The sequence below is a fragment of the Hibiscus syriacus genome, unplaced genomic scaffold (genome assembly GCF_006381635.1).
Source record: "Hibiscus syriacus cultivar Baekdansim isolate YM2019G1 unplaced genomic scaffold, ASM638163v2 tig00110575_pilon, whole genome shotgun sequence".
Taxonomy (NCBI): Eukaryota; Viridiplantae; Streptophyta; class Magnoliopsida; order Malvales; family Malvaceae; genus Hibiscus; species Hibiscus syriacus.
Window position 1 is genome coordinate 235,523 of NW_024062786.1, and position 20,256 is coordinate 255,778.

Here is a 20,256-nt window from a genome sequence, read left to right on the forward strand (position 1 = left end):
AAAAAAAATATTTTGATGGTATAGATCCCGAATAGCCTCTGACAAGTTGATTCGTCTTCCGTCATTTTTGTGTCACCGGTTGAATACCATGTCGAACTGTTCCGGCTTCTCTGGCTAAACTGTGCAAGTGACGAGCTGTTTGCTCCAAAAAAAAGTCTCGAAGGATTGCCTATCTGACTTTCACTCTCTGCTGAGCCTGTTCCTAACGAAAGTGCCATTGGAGTCCTCTATCGATAGGAACTATCTGAAGTTTGCTTCTTGAATTTGTCAATAGTGGCATGTTGTCTTTGAATGAGCTCTCAAGGTCAATGACCTTTTCTCGTCTTGCCCCTACATCCTTTGCCAAATTATTTTCGAAAAGTGGACTTTTTATGTGCTTGGTGTAAAACTCGGTCCATTTTGAGTCTTTCACAATGCAGCAAAGTGGTATACTCTTTGATTGTGGGCACCACGTCTTCTTGAACTTGACAGATAATTGCCTTGCAGAGTGTCTCCCTTTTCCTTCTGAGTCTTTTCTGACCATAGCCAGACCTATGCATTTTTTACCTCTTGTATTACAACCCTTTTGTACATTAACGCAAACTATTTACATTTAAGGAACATGTTTTTGTGGATCAACACCTCTTTTGTATGATGTAAATGATAAAAAAAATAAAATAGAATAAAATAAAATGGCAAAATGAAAGGAGAGAAAAAAAATTAGTGAGATAAGGATAATAAAAAATAATAATGAAAATAAAAAGTCATACCCCACATGTTATCTACCCAGCATGCTTATTATTCCTACCCGGACATGATCTCTATCCCACAAGTAGATTTTGAACAAGTCCTAATCGTATAAATTTATAGTTCACATGCTTTGAACATGAAAAAAAGTAGGAAACAATATTAAAGCAGCCTAGGGTTTGAAATGAGGTTTTGGGGTAGGCTCTAATTCCTTGTACTCTCTCGGTTTGGGTTCTAAAGACGGTATCCGAGTTCTCCTTGCTGGTGCCCCCTTGGGCTTGCCAGACCCTTAGTTCTAAACCCATTACAAGTTTGTGTGGACTAAGTTAAACTCGAGATGATACATTCCCTTATGCCTATACGGAGAATAAATTCACACGAAGACATAAGGTATATGAATTCCGAAGGTTACTTGTAGGCCTATACGGTGAATACATTCCCACGAAGACGTCGCTTTCTCCCCCACTTAAAAGGGTTCGGAGCTCGAGTATAGAACTAGAGATGACAATTTTGAAAAATGTGAAATCATTAAAAACATCAGTACAACTATTTATTTGAAAAAAAAATCAAAGATAAATAATTGAATCGAATAAATAAATTTAAATTTACCATTTTCGCATAAAAAGACAACCAAAAATTAATTCTGGCTTGACTCACTTACCATTCCCCAGCGGAGTTACCAAACTGTCGGAACCGTCTTTCGGTTGGACCCGGAATTGGGCTTCAACTTAGGAAAACATGGATTAGAGTCGCCACCGATCATTTTAAAATGATATCTAGGTAGATCGGACATCATCTTACATGATCTATGTTTTACCAAAAACGTGTCGGGTTCGTGAGTAGGTTACGGTCAAGGAAGGATTAGCACCCTTGAACCGCCCTTTCGGTACCAATTAATTCGTCGGTTGTCTTTAATTGCAAAATTGAAATTTAAATCGAAATTTAAAAATTCAATTCAAACTAATTACCTTTGATCGATTGAAAATATACCTAAAAAGTTAAAAGTGTTAGATTGTAAAAATAAAAATAGATATAAAAAATGCAACATGTTAATCCTAACACATTCATGCACTAATCTTCCTTCACCAGAAATTAAATAACCTGACAAACATAAAATCCACATGAACTAATGCCAAAAACTGGCAGCAACAACCGAAATAACCAAAAGTTTCAAAAACAGAGCATGTAGTAGTCAAAACTTAAGTCTTTGAACGAATTTTCCTTAAAACAATATAAGGTAAAATTACCTCACAATACCCGTTAGATCACCATAAAGTTAGATAAGTAACCTACTCTCACTTGTCGAGGTTTGTTATGGCAGTTTATGGACAAGAATATCATACTAAAAATGATCAAACCATTTGCATTGTAAACCCTTGCAACCAATATAGGGTGTTGGATCTAGTCACAAAAGCAAGGTTGCTCCACGTATACGCACAACACATGGCTATCACCCAATCCCCAGGACGAAGCTTGCTTCAAATGTTCGGCCATCTTGGAAAGTGACATCAACCTTTCCATTGGTTGTTAGTCGCCTGCTCCGTCTAGTTGAAAACCCATAAAGCTCTCGCTGAACAGACAGGTGGATAACAGCAGGGGCAACCTTCGCATTTGTGGTCATGAGTACACGCCATTTTTGCCTGATCTTCTCGCATTTCCTTCCTCCTTTTCGAACGACACTGTTGCATCGTTTGTCAATGAACGAACTCACATTGTCATTGATCCAACCTTATCGCATAGGTATAAAGAGAGCATTGCATCTCGGATGTGCATACGACCAATGGTGCTCCATGAAACAACATCTTTTTCCTTTACCGGAATTTTCTCAAACAACTCTCGGGCCTGTCGACGCCATTGCCAGATAGCGCTGGTATCGAACCCGTGGAGCAAAAGCAAGGCTGGATTTTGTTGTTGTTTCTCAAGCGCAGGCGATCGTTGTGTGTTGCTCAACTCAAAGGCAAAAATGTGGTTTTTAAAAGTCTTTGCAGCTCGGGAGATATCAGAAACTGTTCTTCATTAGTTTGAAAACATGTTGATGTTTTTATCTTGGAGATTGCAACTGCTCCACTTACAGAGATAACCCCCTCTTCTATTTTTCTTTTATGCTTCCCCCCATTTCGTAAATTTTAGAGGAATTAATAAAGAGATGGTAGGTTGATTTTTTAGTGGTGGGGTAGTTTATTGGTTTAGTGGGTTGAACATGGGGCCAACGTGCAACCACCTTTGTTTCATGCTTACGTGAAAATAGGCATGTTTATCATTTTATGATAAAAAAATGGGGCCCTTGTTTCACCTTTTTATCGTTTAAGCATATTCCACTATAGATCACAACAACCTGTTCATTAGATTTCAAGCTTTAAGGGCAAACCAGTACACGCACGATTCATCTGTAAGTGGGTTAACGTGCAATGCTTCTTTTCTATGTCTGATGGGCGTGTAAGTGTTGTACAAACAATGCTCATAATCATTACAAGAAAACAGAAATGGAGAATTCCATGTGAATCAATGAGAGGGTCCTGAAAAATAAAAAAAATAAAAAAAATAATAATAATAAGTAAATAAATAATAAATATTTTTTTAGACTCGGACAAAAATGAGTGTCTACACTTACCAATAGTCTTTTCTAAGATTAATATGTGTCTGGAGGATTTAGATCTTATTAAGGATGTTTGTTTATATGGAGGCTTTTGACCGAAGATTTGGTGAAAACAATAAACTTCTCCTTAAGGGAAATGATTTCTTTAACTCTCATTTAAAGAATTTAGATTTTCCATGATTATTTGAAGAATTTTAAAAGGGTTTTTGGCGGATTTGATTTGATTTTCTGAACTCTTGCTTCACTGTTTTGTCGGATTCGCTGATGTCTGCAGCTTGGAGGTCATCGGCGATGACTTACACGGCGTGGGAAGCCAAGTGGTTGAGCATGTGTATCACACGCACGAATCATACAGCGGAGGTGGTCTTGGTGATTAGGGTAAAACCCTAATTTTGAAATCATCAGGCCCTTTGATCTCAATCCAGATCCAATGGTTGAGATTGGGTGGCTACACTAGATCATGATGAAACCCTAATCTATTTGGGCATGATACACACGGGCCTCTATCATTGGGCCTGTTGATTTCGTTTTGTCTTGGGCTGCTTTGTATTGTATTTGGGTCTTGTTTGGGACTTTGTAACCTATTAACATAAAACATTAATTAGTAATTATATTTATCATTTACCATATTATATATTATTTAGACTAACACTAACCCTCATATTTATAATAATAAATTAATCATGAAATTGAATATGTAATAAACAAATAATCAAAGCTCCATATGCATCTACTGTATTCTTTATATTCAATTTGTTTTTTTTAATAGTTAAATTCAATTTGGTAATAGCGAACGTTTCTCTCTGCACATGAATGGTTCTATATATATAATCATAGCCTTCATTCCTAGGCCTGCAAACGAACCGAACGCACACGAACGGAGGTATGTTCATGTTCGTTCATTTAATAAATAAACGAACATAAACGAACACGAACATAAACGAACAAAATTTTTTTTGTTCATGTTCCTTTATTAAGGAATATAACTTGTTCATGTTCGTTCATTTAATAAATAAAGGAACATAAACGAACACGAACATAAACGAACACGAACATAAATGAACACGAACATAAACGTTGGAGACCCTACCTTCCATTGTTCTTTCATGAAAAATAGTCGACAATGCAAATCAACCAAATCTACAGTGATAAATAGCGTAAGAGCTGATTAGCAGTGATGAAATGTTTGAAGATATCAAATATTTCGATCGATCTTTTAAAGATATTAAATGATTCACATGACTTTAATTTAACGCTATAACATTTATCTTAGTGGTCCATGATTACATATGAATTCCAGTACGTTATTCTAATAATTTCGCTGGCTAAAAGTTTTGTGACATCAATGTCAGACTTTAGTGATGTTTGTTAATAATGGTCATTTCCGTTTGCAGAGTAGAAAATTTAACAGCATAAAGATTTCGAACGGTACAAATTGGACTACAAGGCAATAACATAGATCCGAAATCCCTTCGATGCTACATATTGTAACTGATATTATTGCTAAACCACCATTCAAAATTTTAACGTACCTAAAGTCTACTCTACAACTAAAGGTTACACAAGAACTATGAAAACAAAAGTTCATTGTCAAAATGTATTTTCTACTTATTAATGGGTTCTTCCTGGAAAACCCATTACTTCCGCTATTACACTCTTTTTCAGAAATTGCATAGAAACCTTTGTTTTGTTTTATGGCAAATTCTATATATTTTTCTCTTTACTGATGCTCATATACTTCCGATTATTACATTTATCTTCTCATCTATTTCTAGAAAGAAGTATGATGTTTTCTTGAGTTTTAGATGTGAAGATACCCACAATAACTTTACATATCAACTATTAAGCCAAAATAAAACAAAGAAAGAGATGAAAACAGACCTGTAAAACTTCAGATTGCACTATAATATAACTTGTTTTGAAGCTTCTAGCGATCGTCTCTACTTTCCAGTGAACACTAGGGTTTGGGAAAAAAGGGAGAAAATGAATATAGGAACATAAATTGGTCATCAGAATATCAGATTAATTAATATTTTTAAGATACTTACAAATTGGTCACCAAAATTGATTTAAGAATATTGGGTTAAACATAAATGAATGAACATAAACGAACATAACCGAACGAACATAAACGAACATAACCGAACGAACTTAACCGAACGTTCACGAACGTAAATGAACGAACGAGACCTATGTTCATGTTCGTTCATTTAATTAAACGAACACAAAATCTTGTTCATGTTAGTTCATTTAATAAATAAACGCACATAAACGAACTTCCCGTCGCACGGTTCATGAACGGTTCGTTGAACGTTCAGTTCATTTACAGGCCTATTCCTTCCTTTAACGAAATGCTCATCTCGTCCTTTTCTTGCATGAATGGTTATGTATCTTCGATTGCTTGGATTACAATAAGTCACCCAAAAAATATGCTCGAGGCATATAAAAACTTCATTCTTTGGGATCATGTTGGTAAGTTTGAGAAGAAAGGAATGATAAATATTTTAAAAAACGTATATTAGGCGGTTGCAGCATTGTTGGGGGAGGAAGTCATGATTGATGAAGCAGAAACATTAGTTTACACATGGAAAGGGTGGGAGATATGGGCGGACCCATATGCTTTGTTTGTACATTAGAGAAAGAAATAGTGGGTGGGAATTCGTTGCTTTTGCATCTTTATATGTTTGTCGTTTCATCGGCAATAAACTCATCTTTACATTTCTACAGTTGGAGCTGCGAGAACCGGTCCATCGGTTAGTGACAAGTTTCTCATTTGGGTCGGCTATAATTAGAGTTAATCCTAAGTTAAAATATTCAAGACACCAATCAAACTAATCAACAAATAATTTATCATTTTTCATTCATTAAAAGGTGATACCATAAAGAATCACTTGAGTGATCTTGGACACTCATTGATGGAAGTTTAATTATAAATATTAATGGTAATTATTATCACTAGATACCAATTCATATTTTTAATTTTAAATTGAAAACTTTTAGTAATTTATCTGAAATAGAAAATTTAATAAATCAATTCAAATATAAATAAATCTAAAGAATGTATTTCTTCATATATTGGTTAATATTTTTTCTGTAGAAGATAGTCGGTTATAAAGTCAAAGATAAAAATTGATTTGAGTTCTTGAATATTTCAACCTTTTTATCAGTTTTACTTAATGATAATCATAATGATCTTGATGTGGTGGTACTAGACATAGGATAATGATGATTATTTATAGACTAACGATTTAGATAAATATGATATTTAGAATTTAAACTTCATTCTATAATGTTACATGGATTCAATAAATTCAAATGAAGAAGGCTTATTGGAGACTCCAGCAAATAAAGATATTTATTTAAAAGTCTCGTCTGATAAAGAATTTATAGTTTCTATACTCATTTTTAAAAGTATAACAAGATATTATTATATTACAGTAAAACCTCTATAAATTAATAATATTGATTAATTTTATTAATTTAAAAAAGTATTAATTTATTGATAAAATAATAATTTATTAATATAAAGAGATTTTTTTCTAATTCAACGAACCAATATTATTATTTATGAATAAAACATATATATATATATATTGTATTGACTAATTGAATGATATTCGTATTTTAAGAAAAGTTGGAGATGAAATATAACTACATTTAAATTTTAAGAAGCAAACAACAATGAAATCATATTTTACTAAGTTGTCTTAGTTATATTTATAATTTTATAGAATTATTAATTTATAGTATTAAAAAGATCATAAATTTATATAAGAGTATTCTAGAAAATTATTATCTTATTAATTTATTAAAATTATTAATTTAGACCTTTAACCTAAATTAAGATCAAAAAATTATTTATTTTAAAAATATTATTAATTTATATTGATTATATTATATATAGGTTACTTTAAACAGGTTTAAGACGAAAACAAAAAATACTTGTAGGTTGCATTAGGTCAAGACTCGAACAGTGGAGCGTTGAGGCGAAGTGAAGGGGGAAATTGTGCGCAAGAAGAAGAGATGCAAAACATCACGTCTCTCGAACTTTCTTCTCGAGATCCAAGCAATTGCAAATAAATAAAGAAAATGTATAACGAATGTTAAAAGACAGAGAAAAAAAATAGACAGAAGAGGTAGATAGTCCATTTGACCAATAACTCGTCCCTCGCACTACGTAAATCGGTGCTTTCAATCTCAACTACAACAATTATTGCAGTTAACTTAGTGCCGTGTTAAAGATGAAAAAAAGGAACTCTTTAAATGCCGCGTCGAGTTAGTTGAATGGTGCATACATTCCAAGTCTCTCCCCCAGTAAGCGTAATGGAAGGGTTAGAAAAAGTACGTCAGCGAAACCCCCTTTATTCTTCTATATTAGAGTATTAGATCCTTCGCTTAACCAGAGCTTAAGCAAAGTAGAGATTCATCGTCTTATGTATCTTCAAGACTCATTCCAAAGAATAATTGGAGAAAACTTATATAAGAGCGGACCAATTCAAAGGCAAGTGAAAACCAAACAATCAAACCCAAAATTTTCTTACATGCTATCTTGCGCCTAACTACTTTCAACCATTCTACCGTGAGCCACTCATGAGGGGAGGTGTAACCGGAGCTAATACGACCGCCTCCGTCGTCGCCACTACGGCAGCCGGGGCAGCTCCTCGCTACGGTGGTGGTGCGGCTGAATCTCAGTACGTTTCGGCGAAGACGTCTGTTTGGTGGGACATAGAGAATTGTCAGGTCCCTAAACACTGCAACCCGCATGCGATCGCGCAGAACATTAGTTCGGCGCTGGTTAAGATTAACTACTGCGGGCCCGTGTCCATCTCCGCCTACGGCGACACCAATCGGATTTCTTCTTCTGTACAGCAGGCGCTTTCGAGCACCGGCATCGCACTCAATCATGTACCCGCTGGTAACCTAATCGAGACCCTTAATATCTCTTATATCTTAATTTCTTAGCGATTACAGTCAATCATGCTTGAATTGTTACTCTTTGAAAGATTGTTTACTGTGCTGAGATCAATAGTTTTTTTTGGTCATGAAGTTAAAATTAAAATCGAGAAAATGAAGGTTGTTGGTGAATTAAGGTTTATGTATGAGCAGGTGTAAAAGATGCGAGCGATAAAAAGATTCTAGTTGATATGCTGTTCTGGGCAGTTGATAATCCTGCTCCCGCGAATTATCTGCTGATATCTGGCGATAGAGATTTTTCTAACGCTCTCCATCAGTTACGCATGAGGAGATATAATATTCTTTTGGCGCAGCCTATGAAGGCATCTGCACCGCTCGTTGCTGCGGCCAAGAGCGTTTGGCTTTGGATGAGTCTTTCAGCTGGTGGTCCTCCTCTTTCCAGTGGTGAATCAACTAAACTTGCTAACAGCCACAATAGTTTTAACCCTGAAATGTTTTATAGCCCGATCCCTGAAATGGTTCAGTATAGTCAACCCATGGTCTTTCGTTCACAAAATGGTACATTGGGGAATCAAAATTTTCCTAATTCTGGAAGGAATGGGGATAGCAAATATAAAGGGAGAAGTATCAGGAAAACCCCCAATCAGCCGAGCATATCTAGAGCCTCTAGCGTGCCAACATCTACCATTCAAGAAAATATGAATAATGGATACCCATACAAGTCGGAATATTCACAGACAATGTCATTAAAAAGAACACCACACGAGTTTTTTGGTCGCAGTGAGCCTGCTGTTCCTGCTAGTAAGTCTACTCCAAACTTCTTTCCTAGCAATCATGACCTTTCAGGAAGTAACAATGGTAATTTCGTGGGCGTCCTTCAAAATCCTCCTCCTCACTCATTTCGGCCGAATAGCCTTCCTCCACAACCAGCTTCTGCACAAGGTAAATCGCTACCCCCTAATGCACAAAATTATGGTTTCGGCCCTGTTCCTCCTAGAGCGGAGGGGCCTAGATATTTGGCCCCACAAAATATGCCTGATATCAGTAAGTTAAATATCTCTCAACCCTCCACCCATGCTCAAAATCTTTCTAATGTTCCCCATCAACTTGGAGGAGAGTTTAAAACAAGCTCTATCGAGCCATTGCCTAATCAAGGTGTCCTTTATGCGCCGCAAAAGAGCCATGTGTTGCACAGTGACCAAGCAAGTCTGCAGCATGTTGGTAATAGGCGTCAACGCAGTCCTGAATTTCCACCTCCCTCATCCTCACTAATTTCTAGTTCATCTAGCAATGGAAGCTGGGGAGCTCAAGGATGCTCACCACCATCTGAATATGTGCAAGGTCTTATAGGTGTTATCTTGCTTGCATTAAACACACTGAAAAATGAAAAAATTATGCCTACTGAAGTGAACATTAATGATTGCATTCGATATGGAGATCCAAAACACCGCAATACTGATGTAAAGAAGGCTTTGGATAGTGCAGTTGAGCAACAAATGGTATTGAAGCAAAGTTTTGGTGCAATGCAGTTGTTTGTTGGTAGAAATGAGAAACCGTGGAAGTGTATCAATCCCATTGGTGGGAATCCAAATCAGTACTCAAACAAAACTTGGGATGGAATACAAAAGTTTTTATCATCCCCTGCTGGACGATCTGCAATGATGGCTTCTCAATGCAGGTAATTATATGCTTTGGTGATTTCCTCTTTTTTTCTATTGTTTTCCCTTCTTTAGTTGGTCCTAGGTTTTTAGGGTATTCCCTCAGCCTAACTTTGTTACCAAATCTGCAGATATGAAGCAGCTCTCGCTTTAAAAAAGGCATGCTTGGAAGAATTTGCTTTAGGTGATACTCTCCAGATCTTGAATATGATTGTTGACATGAAGAAATGGATTATAAATCATCAGTCGGGATGGCAACCAATTACAGTCACCCTTCCGGAGACTATTACAGAAACAGAAACAGATGCTGAGACTGCTGATTGATCTGATCAGCAGTGGTTTTGGCACTGATAGTGGTCCTAAGGTGGTGAAAGATGGTAAGCACATTGTGTTTGGAGAATGGGGGTTGGGTGGGTAAAGAGACAAGGGTCACTTTCACAAAAAAAGAATACAAATAATCGACCATCAAGGAAACTAGTGATGGGCTGTGATATTTGGATCATGGCAAAAGCAAGTAGGAATATGTTTTTCAACTTTTCATGTTTCCGTTTAGTCTTTTCCTTTTTTTATTTTTATCTGCTGCAATTCCATATCGGGGAGCTGCAGGAGGGGAAAATAGTTTTAGATGGGAGTTAGCCTGGAAGTTATCAGGAGTCAGGACCAGAGAGGTCAGTTAAGTAGCGAATCCATCCTCTGCTTCTATGCTCTGATTTGGTATGCTTACAAGCAGTTATATGGTAAAGGCTTTCTTCTCTATGCAGTTTGTTCGAGTTTTACAGCTAAGGATAGAGGTAATCCTTTTTTTCGGCAGATATTTCTTTATACAGTTTGGGTTTCGTATCAGCCTGTATATATACCATCTGCGGTATCTCCAACTGTATATATACCAGTTGGGGTTATTCAGTTGCTGCTGCTTAATAGTGGCTGAGATTGATGCAACAACAGACCTCATCAAAGATGAACTTTATTTATGTGAAGCTGGCTAAGCGCTTTGGCAATCAACAAATAACATGGAGTGGGAGTATGATCCTGGCGCGATACGTTGCAAGTAAATTTAACGTTTATGGACCAAACTCATGGCCATTACTACCGTGAGTGAAATGTATTAGCCTGAGCCTTGGAAGTGGTTGTTCTTGTATCCTTGGTTTCATTTAAGTAAATATTTTATAGTGTTTCCCATTGAAGCAATTTGTGTTCGGTGATCCTTACTCAAAAGTATCTGAACCCATTTCCATTTTTATACCGCTTGTCCCAGTTCGATTTTATTTGAAATCTTAAACCGACTTGAAAAAAATAAGAGGAATTTTTTAATAAAAATATCTAACTTATTTTTTTAAAATGGAAAAATTATGAGAAAAAAAAATTTAAAAATATAAGAAAATTGGCAATTTATATGTATCAAATTAGATTTAAATAATATAATTAACTAAAGGGAAAAAAACAGCAATAAAAGATGTTGAGGTGTATACAATCTACTCATGGTACTAACAGGTCTGGTGGTTTTGGAGGTCAACATGCACACACCACCAACAGTGCAGTTAGTCACAAAGTTTAAGATATCGTAAATTTTATTCTCTTAAATTATAAGATAAGTTAAGATATCGTAAATTTTAAATAATGGATCCTAAATTTTACTAAATAAATAAATTTAATAAATGCTTGATTTATTAATGAATGAAAATATGTAATTCGTGAGTTTATTTTAACTTTTTTGAATATCAAGTTGATAATTATCTTTTTCTTTGTTGTTCGATTTTGATGGTATTAAAGAGAAGGGGTAGGGGATAATAGTTGATTCTATATTAAATGAAGCGAAATCCCAGTCGATACGGTCACTTCAAAAGAGATGCTTTTGCCTGCAAATTGTGTTGGTTTTAGTCTTGGTCTTTTTCTCTACTTTTTGATCCCTTCGGCAAATTTATTACGATCGTCTTTTTCAGCGGTAAGTTTCAAACTCCAGGCCAGCAGTCTTAGATTTTATGCAATACAGTTTTGTTTGGAGCAAAGAAAAAAGACAATTGGGTTTGATTGGATAATAGTGAATAATAAGTTTTTTTACATGCGTACAGGCTTGCTGCTCAAGGCAAAAACTCTCCAAAGAGCATATAAATATGCTTTTAAACAAAGAGAGTCCAGCCTTCAACAAAGTTGGACCTTGTTGGAACTATTAATCCCTGGGAGTCTTTCATTTGAACTCTCTTCTTTTCATTAATCTGAGTTTGAACAATTAATTTTTATTTGGTTGCTGCAGCTACAATATAGTAAATCCTATAGATTTCTGAAGTTGTTGAGTACCCAAGTAATATAGCTTGGGAGCCGATCAATGGCCTCCGAGAATGGTTTCAGTGGAGATGAAGTTACGAACTTGCATGAAGCAAGTGCATCAAATGGGCTGGAAGAGCCAGAGAAAGTCTCTGGATTGAATGGAGAAAATCAAGATCCTGAAAGCAGCAAAGGAGCTGAGAATGCTAACACAGTTCCGTTTTACAAGCTGTTTTCATTTGCAGATTGTAAGGATATCTTGTTAATGGTCACCGGCACGATCGCTGCAGCTGGGAATGGTTTATCTATGCCCCTCATGACAATCTTGTTTGGGAATCTCATTGATTCTTTTGGGAGAAACCAGAGAAATGGCAACGTCATTGAAGAAGTGTCCAAGGTACGAACTTAGCTTTTTTGCATGACTGTCTCACATAGGGGGTTATTAACTGAATTCTTGAAAATAAAAATCTTAGGTTTCTTTGAGATTTGTCTACTTGGCGATGGGGGCGGCGGTAGCGGCATTTCTTCGTAAGAAAACCTCTCGTTGAAATCACATTGCTTGATGTTGTGCTACTTGATGTTGTCTTGCACTCATACTGAAAAGCTTGGATTTTGTTATTTTCTCAGAGGTGACTTGCTGGATGATCACAGGCGAGAGACAGGCTGCACGAATACGGGGCCTGTACTTGAAAACCATATTGAGACAAGATGTTGGATTCTTTGATGTGGAAACAAACACAGGGGAAGTTGTTGGAAGAATGTCTGGGGACACAGTTCTCATACAGGACGCTATGGGTGAAAAGGTATACAACTATATTATCCTAGTCTTAAGTCCTGAGTCGTGACTCGGGACGTTTAGAGTGCTTGTTGAGTAATATATTTTCATGGGAATCATGGTTCATTCATCTATACTTTTACCCAGGTTGGGAAGTTTTCACAGTTAATATCCACTTTCCTTGGAGGCTTTGTTATAGCGTTTGTCAAAGGATGGCTTCTTACCCTAGTCATGTTATCTGCTATCCCTCTACTTGTATTATCTGGTGGAACTATAGCAATTACAATATCCAAGATGGCAACCCGTGGACAAAATGCTTATGCTAAGGCCGCTACTGTAGTTGAACAAACAATTGGTTCGATTCGAACTGTAAGTTCCATCTCAAAATCATTTTCAGTCATCAATATTTTGCTTTTTCCTATTTGGTGAATGTATATATATGACTAATCATTTGCTCTGGTTCCAGGTTGCGTCATTTACCGGCGAGAAGCAAGCCATAAACAATTACAACAAGTCACTTGTTACAGCATATAAATCAGGCGTCCAGGAAGGTACTGCTGCTGGACTAGGTGTTGGCTTAGTTATGCTAATTATATTCTGCAGCTATGCTTTGGCTGTCTGGTTTGGTGGGAAGATGATTTTGGAGAAAGGGTACACCGGTGGTCAAGTACTTAATGTGATTATGGCCATATTAACCGGTTCCATGTGAGCTTAAAATTTGAATTTTCTCCATCTTTTACTGTGTTATGCATGCTTAAGAGGCTAAATTCGTTGGTATGACGTATGTTTCAGGTCCCTGGGGCAGTCATCTCCGTGCATGACTGCATTCGCTGCTGGTCAAGCTGCAGCGTTTAAGATGTTCGAGACCATCAAAAGGAAACCAGAGATTGATTCATTCGACACGAGTGGGAAAGTTTTGGAGGACATTCGTGGGGATATAGAACTGAGGGATATTTATTTCAGCTACCCTGCCAGACCAGAGGAGCAAATTTTCAGTGGATTCTCTCTTTCTATTCTGAGTGGCACTACAGTTTCTTTGGTTGGACAAAGTGGAAGCGGAAAATCAACTGCGATCAGTCTGATAGAGAGATTTTATGATCCACAAGCCGGTGAGGTTCTTATCGATGGAATTAATCTCAAGGAGTTCCAGCTTAGATGGATACGAGGAAATATTGGTCTTGTTAGCCAGGAACCAGTGTTGTTTACGTCAAGCATAAGGGATAATATTACGTATGGAAAAGAAGGTGCAACCACAGAAGAGATAAGAGCAGCGGCAGAGCTTGCAAATGCTGCTAAGTTCATTGATAAACTACCTCAGGTTTTAATTTATCGTTCAATTAGTTCTACTTTATTTCTCGAGTACTTTTATTTGTAAATTGCACAATTGGATTGACTTTTGAAATTTTGGACCCTACTCATAGGGACTAGATACCATGGTTGGAGAGCATGGAACTCAGCTTTCTGGCGGACAGAAGCAGCGAGTGGCGATTGCAAGAGCAATTTTAAAGAATCCTCGGATTTTACTTTTAGACGAAGCTACAAGTGCACTCGATGCTGAATCTGAAAGAGTCGTGCAAGAGGCGTTGGACAGGATAATGGGCAATAGGACTACTGTCATTGTTGCTCATCGTTTGAGTACCATTAGAAATGCAGATACCATTGCTGTAATTCATCAAGGAAAGATGGTTGAAGAAGGTATAACTTTTAATGATATTTTTTTTCAAATTTTGTAACTTGATAGTAAGTGGTGCTATCTAAACGATGCATGTTATCAAGGGGATGCATTTTTATTCGACTAACTAAACTATGATTTTGCCTGCATACTGGTGTATTTTCCAGATTTTTGTATTTCGAGATTCCAAATATATGCAGACTTTCATCGTTCTCATTGTCGATAGCATCTCTTTGAATTGTGCAGGGTCACATTCAGAACTACTCAAGGATCCCGAGGGAGCTTACTCTCAGCTTATTCGTTTACAAGAAGTAAAAAAACAGTCGGAACAGGTTGCAGATGTATCAGATGTTACTCCAGAATCGTTTAGAGAGTCAAGCCTAAGAAGATCATTGAAGCGATCAATCAGCAGGGGATCATCTAGAAATAGTAGCAGCCGCAATTCTTTCTCCACACCTTTTGGTTTACCTACTGAAATGAATGTCACTGATCCTGCAATGTTACATACAGAAGACCGTGATGGACCACCAATGAAACACGCTCCAGAGGTTCCCCTCCTCCGGATTGCTTACCTCAACAAACCAGAGATTCTCGTGATCTTAATTGGAACTCTGTTTGCGGCTGCCAATGGTGTGATACTTCCGGTTTTTGGCATCCTAATTTCCAGTATGATCAAAACATTTTACGAACCACATGATGAATTGAAAAAGGATTCAAAATTCTGGGCACTGATATTTTTGGCCATTGGCATGGCATCATTCTTTATATATCCAATTCAATCATACTTCTTTTCTGTCGCTGGATGTAAATTAATCCAACGAATCAGATCAACATGTTTTGAGAAAGTGGTCCGCATGGAACTCGGTTGGTTTGATGAACCTGAGAATTCAAGTGGCTCAATTGGCGCAAGGCTCTCGGCGGATGCAGGCTCGATACGTGCCCTGGTTGGAGATGCACTAGCTCAGCTAGTCTCCAGCTTGGCATCAGCAGTGGCTGGTGTTGTCATTGCTTTCATTGCAAGTTGGCAGATGGCATTTATTATCCTAGCACTAATCCCTCTAGTAGGGGTAAATGGATATATTCAAGCAAAATTCATGAAGGGATTTAGTGCAGATGCAAAAGTATGCTCAAATATTACTTCAATATTTGTAAAAAATAACGTAAAAAGGGTCATGTTCTTAAGAATATTATTGATTTACGTATGTAATATAAATTGGTTTCAGATGATGTACGAGGAGGCCAGTCAAGTTGCTAATGATGCAGTTGGGAGTATAAGAACGGTTGCTTCCTTTTGTGCTGAAGAAAAGGTAATGCAACTTTATAAAAAGAAATGCGAGGCTCCTATGAAAACAGGGTTAAGGCAGGGTTTGATCAGTGGAACGGGATACGGACTTTCGTTCTTCTTTTTGTTTTCCGTTTATGCAACAAGTTTCTATGCAGGAGCTCAACTCGTTGAGCATGGCTATACGACATTCACAGATGTTTTTCGAGTGAGTTTGACATACTTGGATCTTTTTAAGGCATCATATTTCCTTTGTATGTCCCTACCGTACTGTTTGTTATCTATCTATTTCACAGGTTTTCTTAGCTTTAACGATGGCAGCTGTTGGAATTTCTCAAACAAGTTCCTTCGCTCCTGACTCCAACAAAGCTAAGATCGCCGCTGCTTCCATATTTGCGATTATCGACCGTGAGTCTAAGATAGATCCGAGTAGCGAGTCTGGGAGTACACTAGCAAATGTAAAGGGAGATATTGAGCTTCGTCATGTTAGTTTTAAGTATCCGTCAAGGCCAGATATTCAAATCTTCCAAGACTTGAGTTTGTCTATTCATGCTGGCAAAGTATTGATCCTATTTCCATATCAAACTCACAAATATTTCACTTAACGATATAATTGTTGACACTAAAATCATATGAATATCAATCTTTTTTCTTCTTTTAGACGGTTGCGCTGGTTGGGGAAAGCGGGAGCGGGAAATCTACAGTAATCTCATTATTGCAAAGGTTTTATGATCCCGATTCCGGAGTTATCACTCTTGATGGAGTCGAAATCCAAACGCTCCAATTGAAATGGCTGAGGCAGCAGATGGGACTTGTGAGCCAGGAACCTGTTTTATTTAATGATACAATCCGTTCCAACATTGCATACGGAAAGGGAGGAAATGCAACCGAGGCAGAAATTGTAGCTGCATCAGAGTTGTCCAATGCTTACAACTTCATCAGTTCATTACAACAGGTTAGATACGTGTTAGCAGATATGCTCGACTAATGACTGGTTACTGATCTTTCCACCTAATATCCAGGGTTACGATACTGTTGTGGGAGAGCGAGGACTTCAATTGTCGGGAGGACAGAAGCAACGCGTAGCCATTGCACGAGCCATCGTTAAAAGTCCAAAGATACTGCTATTAGACGAGGCCACGAGTGCACTGGATGCTGAATCGGAGAAAGTGGTTCAGGATGCACTAGATAAAGTCATGGTGGACCGCACAACGGTTGTAGTAGCTCATAGGCTATCCACAATCAAGAATGCGGATGTTATCGCCGTCGTTAAAAACGGCGTTATCGTAGAGAAAGGAAAGCATGACACTTTGATAAACATCAAAGACGGTTTCTATGCTTCCTTAGTTGCACTTCACACGACTGCTTCCACTTCACAAAATCAGTAATATGAGAGTAGGATTAGTTACAAATCAATTGTTGAGAGTCAAAATTCTATACTTACAGAATATCACGCTTTATAGATGATGCGAAAGAGTTGAGCTCAGCCTTGTGAAGTTTACTCTTTGGACTGTTCTTAGGATTTTTCAGATAATTTTTTGATAGAATATTCCATGCAGATAATAATATATTAATACCAGAGGCAGAGTGCTGTTTTCATCGAACATCACCAGTGACTCATTGTTTGTTTGTTCCTTTGAAAACGAAGGCATAGATTTTCCTTTATTAATAGGGTACTTCTCAGGCAAGAAAGAGTTGAATTTGATGAAAAAGTATGGGAAATATTAAAGAAACCAAGTGAAGTTAGTGCATCTACTGATTTTTTTAAAGATACTGCTGGAAGATGGCCAGAGTAATTTTCCTAAACGAATGTTAGGAGGAATTAGAGCAGTTTGTACGAAAAATGCTGTAGGGTTTTCAATATCATTATTCTAGATGAACACCATTTCTTTCCTTCATGGGTTTTCTTTCTTGAGATGCAACCGTTTGAAACTGACTCCAGAGAAAGAAATTGCTACGGTGACATATGAGCAAACCTTCTAAGTTCAGGGTTCTGCTTTCATTTATGAGAAAACATGTTCATGAATAGTCCAGTGATGAAGAAACAAGAAGGATTCGTTGTGGCATTTATCAGAGGATGGCTTCTTACACTAGTGTTGTTGCCCTCTCTGCCTCTTCTAGTGATTGTCGGTGCTATAGTTCGTAGCATATTTCAAGGTCAGCGCCACATCACAATTGCATCCACAACATAGAAACACACTTATTTTTAGGAAATTAACCACGCTGTAACGTCCACAACTCAAGGACAGAGTGCTTATTGTCACGGGGCTAGAGTGCTGCTAGCAAGCTCGTGCGGACTTAGACGTTTTCAAGGTCGAAAATCGACTAAGTAACACAAACCTTCACTAAGCAAGAAAGCTTAGAACGTTGCGAAAACAAAGAAAATGGTAGAAAATAAAGAGATGGATGCCCCCTACAAACTTAAGTGTGTAAATGAGGTGGGGGTGAGCCTCCTTTTATAGTTGGAGCCCCCTACAATCAACGGTTAAAATTAAATTACATCAACGGTCAAGATGAGAGCCCTTCTTTATCTACAACCTAAAACAAGGGATAATTTGTGGGAATTATCTCTAAGATAATTTCAAATAATTATCATGACTTATCTCACTCCAAGGTGGATGGGTCAACTCTCATGGGTCTTCTGGAAGGCTCAAAACGTGGCAAAGATAGTCTCTGCAACCTTGAACGAATTGGGCTCGGTCATGGGCTAGCAGTCCGTAACATTCTCCCCACTAGTTCTAGCAACGCCCTCGTTGCGCGGCTAGAGTGAAACTGGTCTATCTTATCTCGGAATTTCCATAAGGCTTCGGAAGGTTCCCAACTTCCCTCACTCTTGGGAAGTCCCTTCCACTGAACAAGGTATTCATGCCTTGGTCGTTGTCCTACTCGATGAACGACTCTCTCTGCGTGGATGGCTTATACTTTTTTCTCGTAAGAGACCTTTACCTCGACTGGCCCTCGGTGTGACTTGCCTCGATCTAGCTCCTCCTCATCCTGATGGTACGACTTCAAAAAAACTCACATGGAACATAGGATGAGCTCAGATAGTCGAAGGCAACTCCAAGCTATAGGCCATGGTGCCCACCCACTTCACAACTTTAAATGGCCCCTCGTATCTTCGCACAAGCCCTTTGTGATTTGGGTTGCGCAAGATCCCACTTAATTTGGCAAGGACTAGGTCGCCAACCTCAAAATTTACGTCACGACACTTTCGATTCGCCCACTTCGGCCTTTTACAAATAAGCTCGGGATAATTCATGTTATTCTTGCCACTCAAAGATTTGTAAGTTATGAAGGATTAAAGATAAGAAGTGGATACGTGAAATTTTGAATAAAGATGTATAAATGGATTTAGAAGCTGAAATTGACTTGTCATAGGTGTGAATAATAAGTTATAAGTGTTAGAACTAACTTTGGATAACATGGAAAATTGGGTATGATTCTTAGCTTTAAGAATTTGAATGAAGTATGGGAGATAATAAGGTGTGTGAATGATAAAAGTTAGTTAAAATGGTTGTAGTTGAGTTTAGTGGTATGAAATGAGCTTTGTATGAGGAAATTCAGAGAAGAGTTGATGAATTTTCGGGTGAAAAAGCCTGTTTTGGGTAGAGTGTATCGGTACCCTATGTATGTTTACCGATACCCTCTTGAACGAAAAATAACAGAATGCAGTAAGGGTACCGATACCTCATGGGGTGTATCGATACCCCCTAAAGGAAAATTGAATATTGATTCATTAAATTCGTTTAAGCTATTAGTATCAAGTTATAAGGTTAGTCTGTTGATAATCGTCTCGGAAATTATGTTTATGAAGATATAGAACGCAATCCCGTTCCGAAACAATCGAAGAATTAGGATTGAATCAACGCAAGCAAGGCCAAGGTGAGTGCATAATATAGGGATAATCTAATAGAAATAAGACTTGCGATGAGTCTATTTCCTAGGTCAATTTCATAGTATAATGGTTATGAACATGCATACATTATAGTTTTTATTAAATATGCATAAGTCATATATGGTTACATAAAAACGTTTCTTTCCTTAAATTTGTTATAACGAACATAATTCAACTGTATATTATTGTATTTTCTTAATATAAGTCCAAACGTTTTGTATTTTATAAGAATATTGTTTTAAAAAGTCAATGTGACATATAGGACTCGTATCCGGGTCGGGTACGATTGGGGGTGTTACACTTGACCACATCAACTTGAACAACTCCGTCCAGAACCTCCCAGTAAACCTTGTGTCCCGATCACTAATAATCGTCTTTGAAACACCCTAGTACTTAACCACGTGCTTGAGAAATAGGCGAGTTGCCTCCTCGGCCGAACATATTTTGGATGCTGGAATAAAGGTTTCATACTTGGA

The 20,256-nt window shown here is 37.5% G+C and overlaps 2 protein-coding genes across 2 annotated transcripts; both read left to right on the plus strand.

Moving 5' to 3' along the window:
* The first annotated feature begins 7,644 nt into the window (after positions 1-7,644).
* LOC120133046 (meiosis regulator and mRNA stability factor 1-like) lies at positions 7,645-11,078 on the plus strand. Its single transcript, XM_039149704.1, has 3 exons — positions 7,645-8,237; positions 8,429-9,914; positions 10,026-11,078. The coding sequence occupies exons 1-3, from the start codon at positions 7,913-7,915 to the stop codon at positions 10,216-10,218; spliced, it is 2,004 nt and encodes a 667-aa protein (XP_039005635.1). The 5' UTR covers positions 7,645-7,912; the 3' UTR covers positions 10,219-11,078.
* Positions 11,079-12,217: 1,139 nt separating this feature from the next.
* Positions 12,218-17,292, plus strand: LOC120133031 (ABC transporter B family member 4-like). The gene is made up of 12 exons (XM_039149696.1): positions 12,218-12,553; positions 12,630-12,684; positions 12,784-12,959; positions 13,079-13,300; positions 13,398-13,636; positions 13,724-14,249; positions 14,353-14,626; positions 14,850-15,724; positions 15,827-16,093; positions 16,182-16,445; positions 16,547-16,840; positions 16,908-17,292. Exons 1-12 carry the CDS (start codon positions 12,218-12,220, stop codon positions 17,271-17,273), a joined length of 3,894 nt encoding a protein of 1,297 aa, XP_039005627.1. The 3' UTR covers positions 17,274-17,292.
* Positions 17,293-20,256: the final 2,964 nt, after the last annotated feature.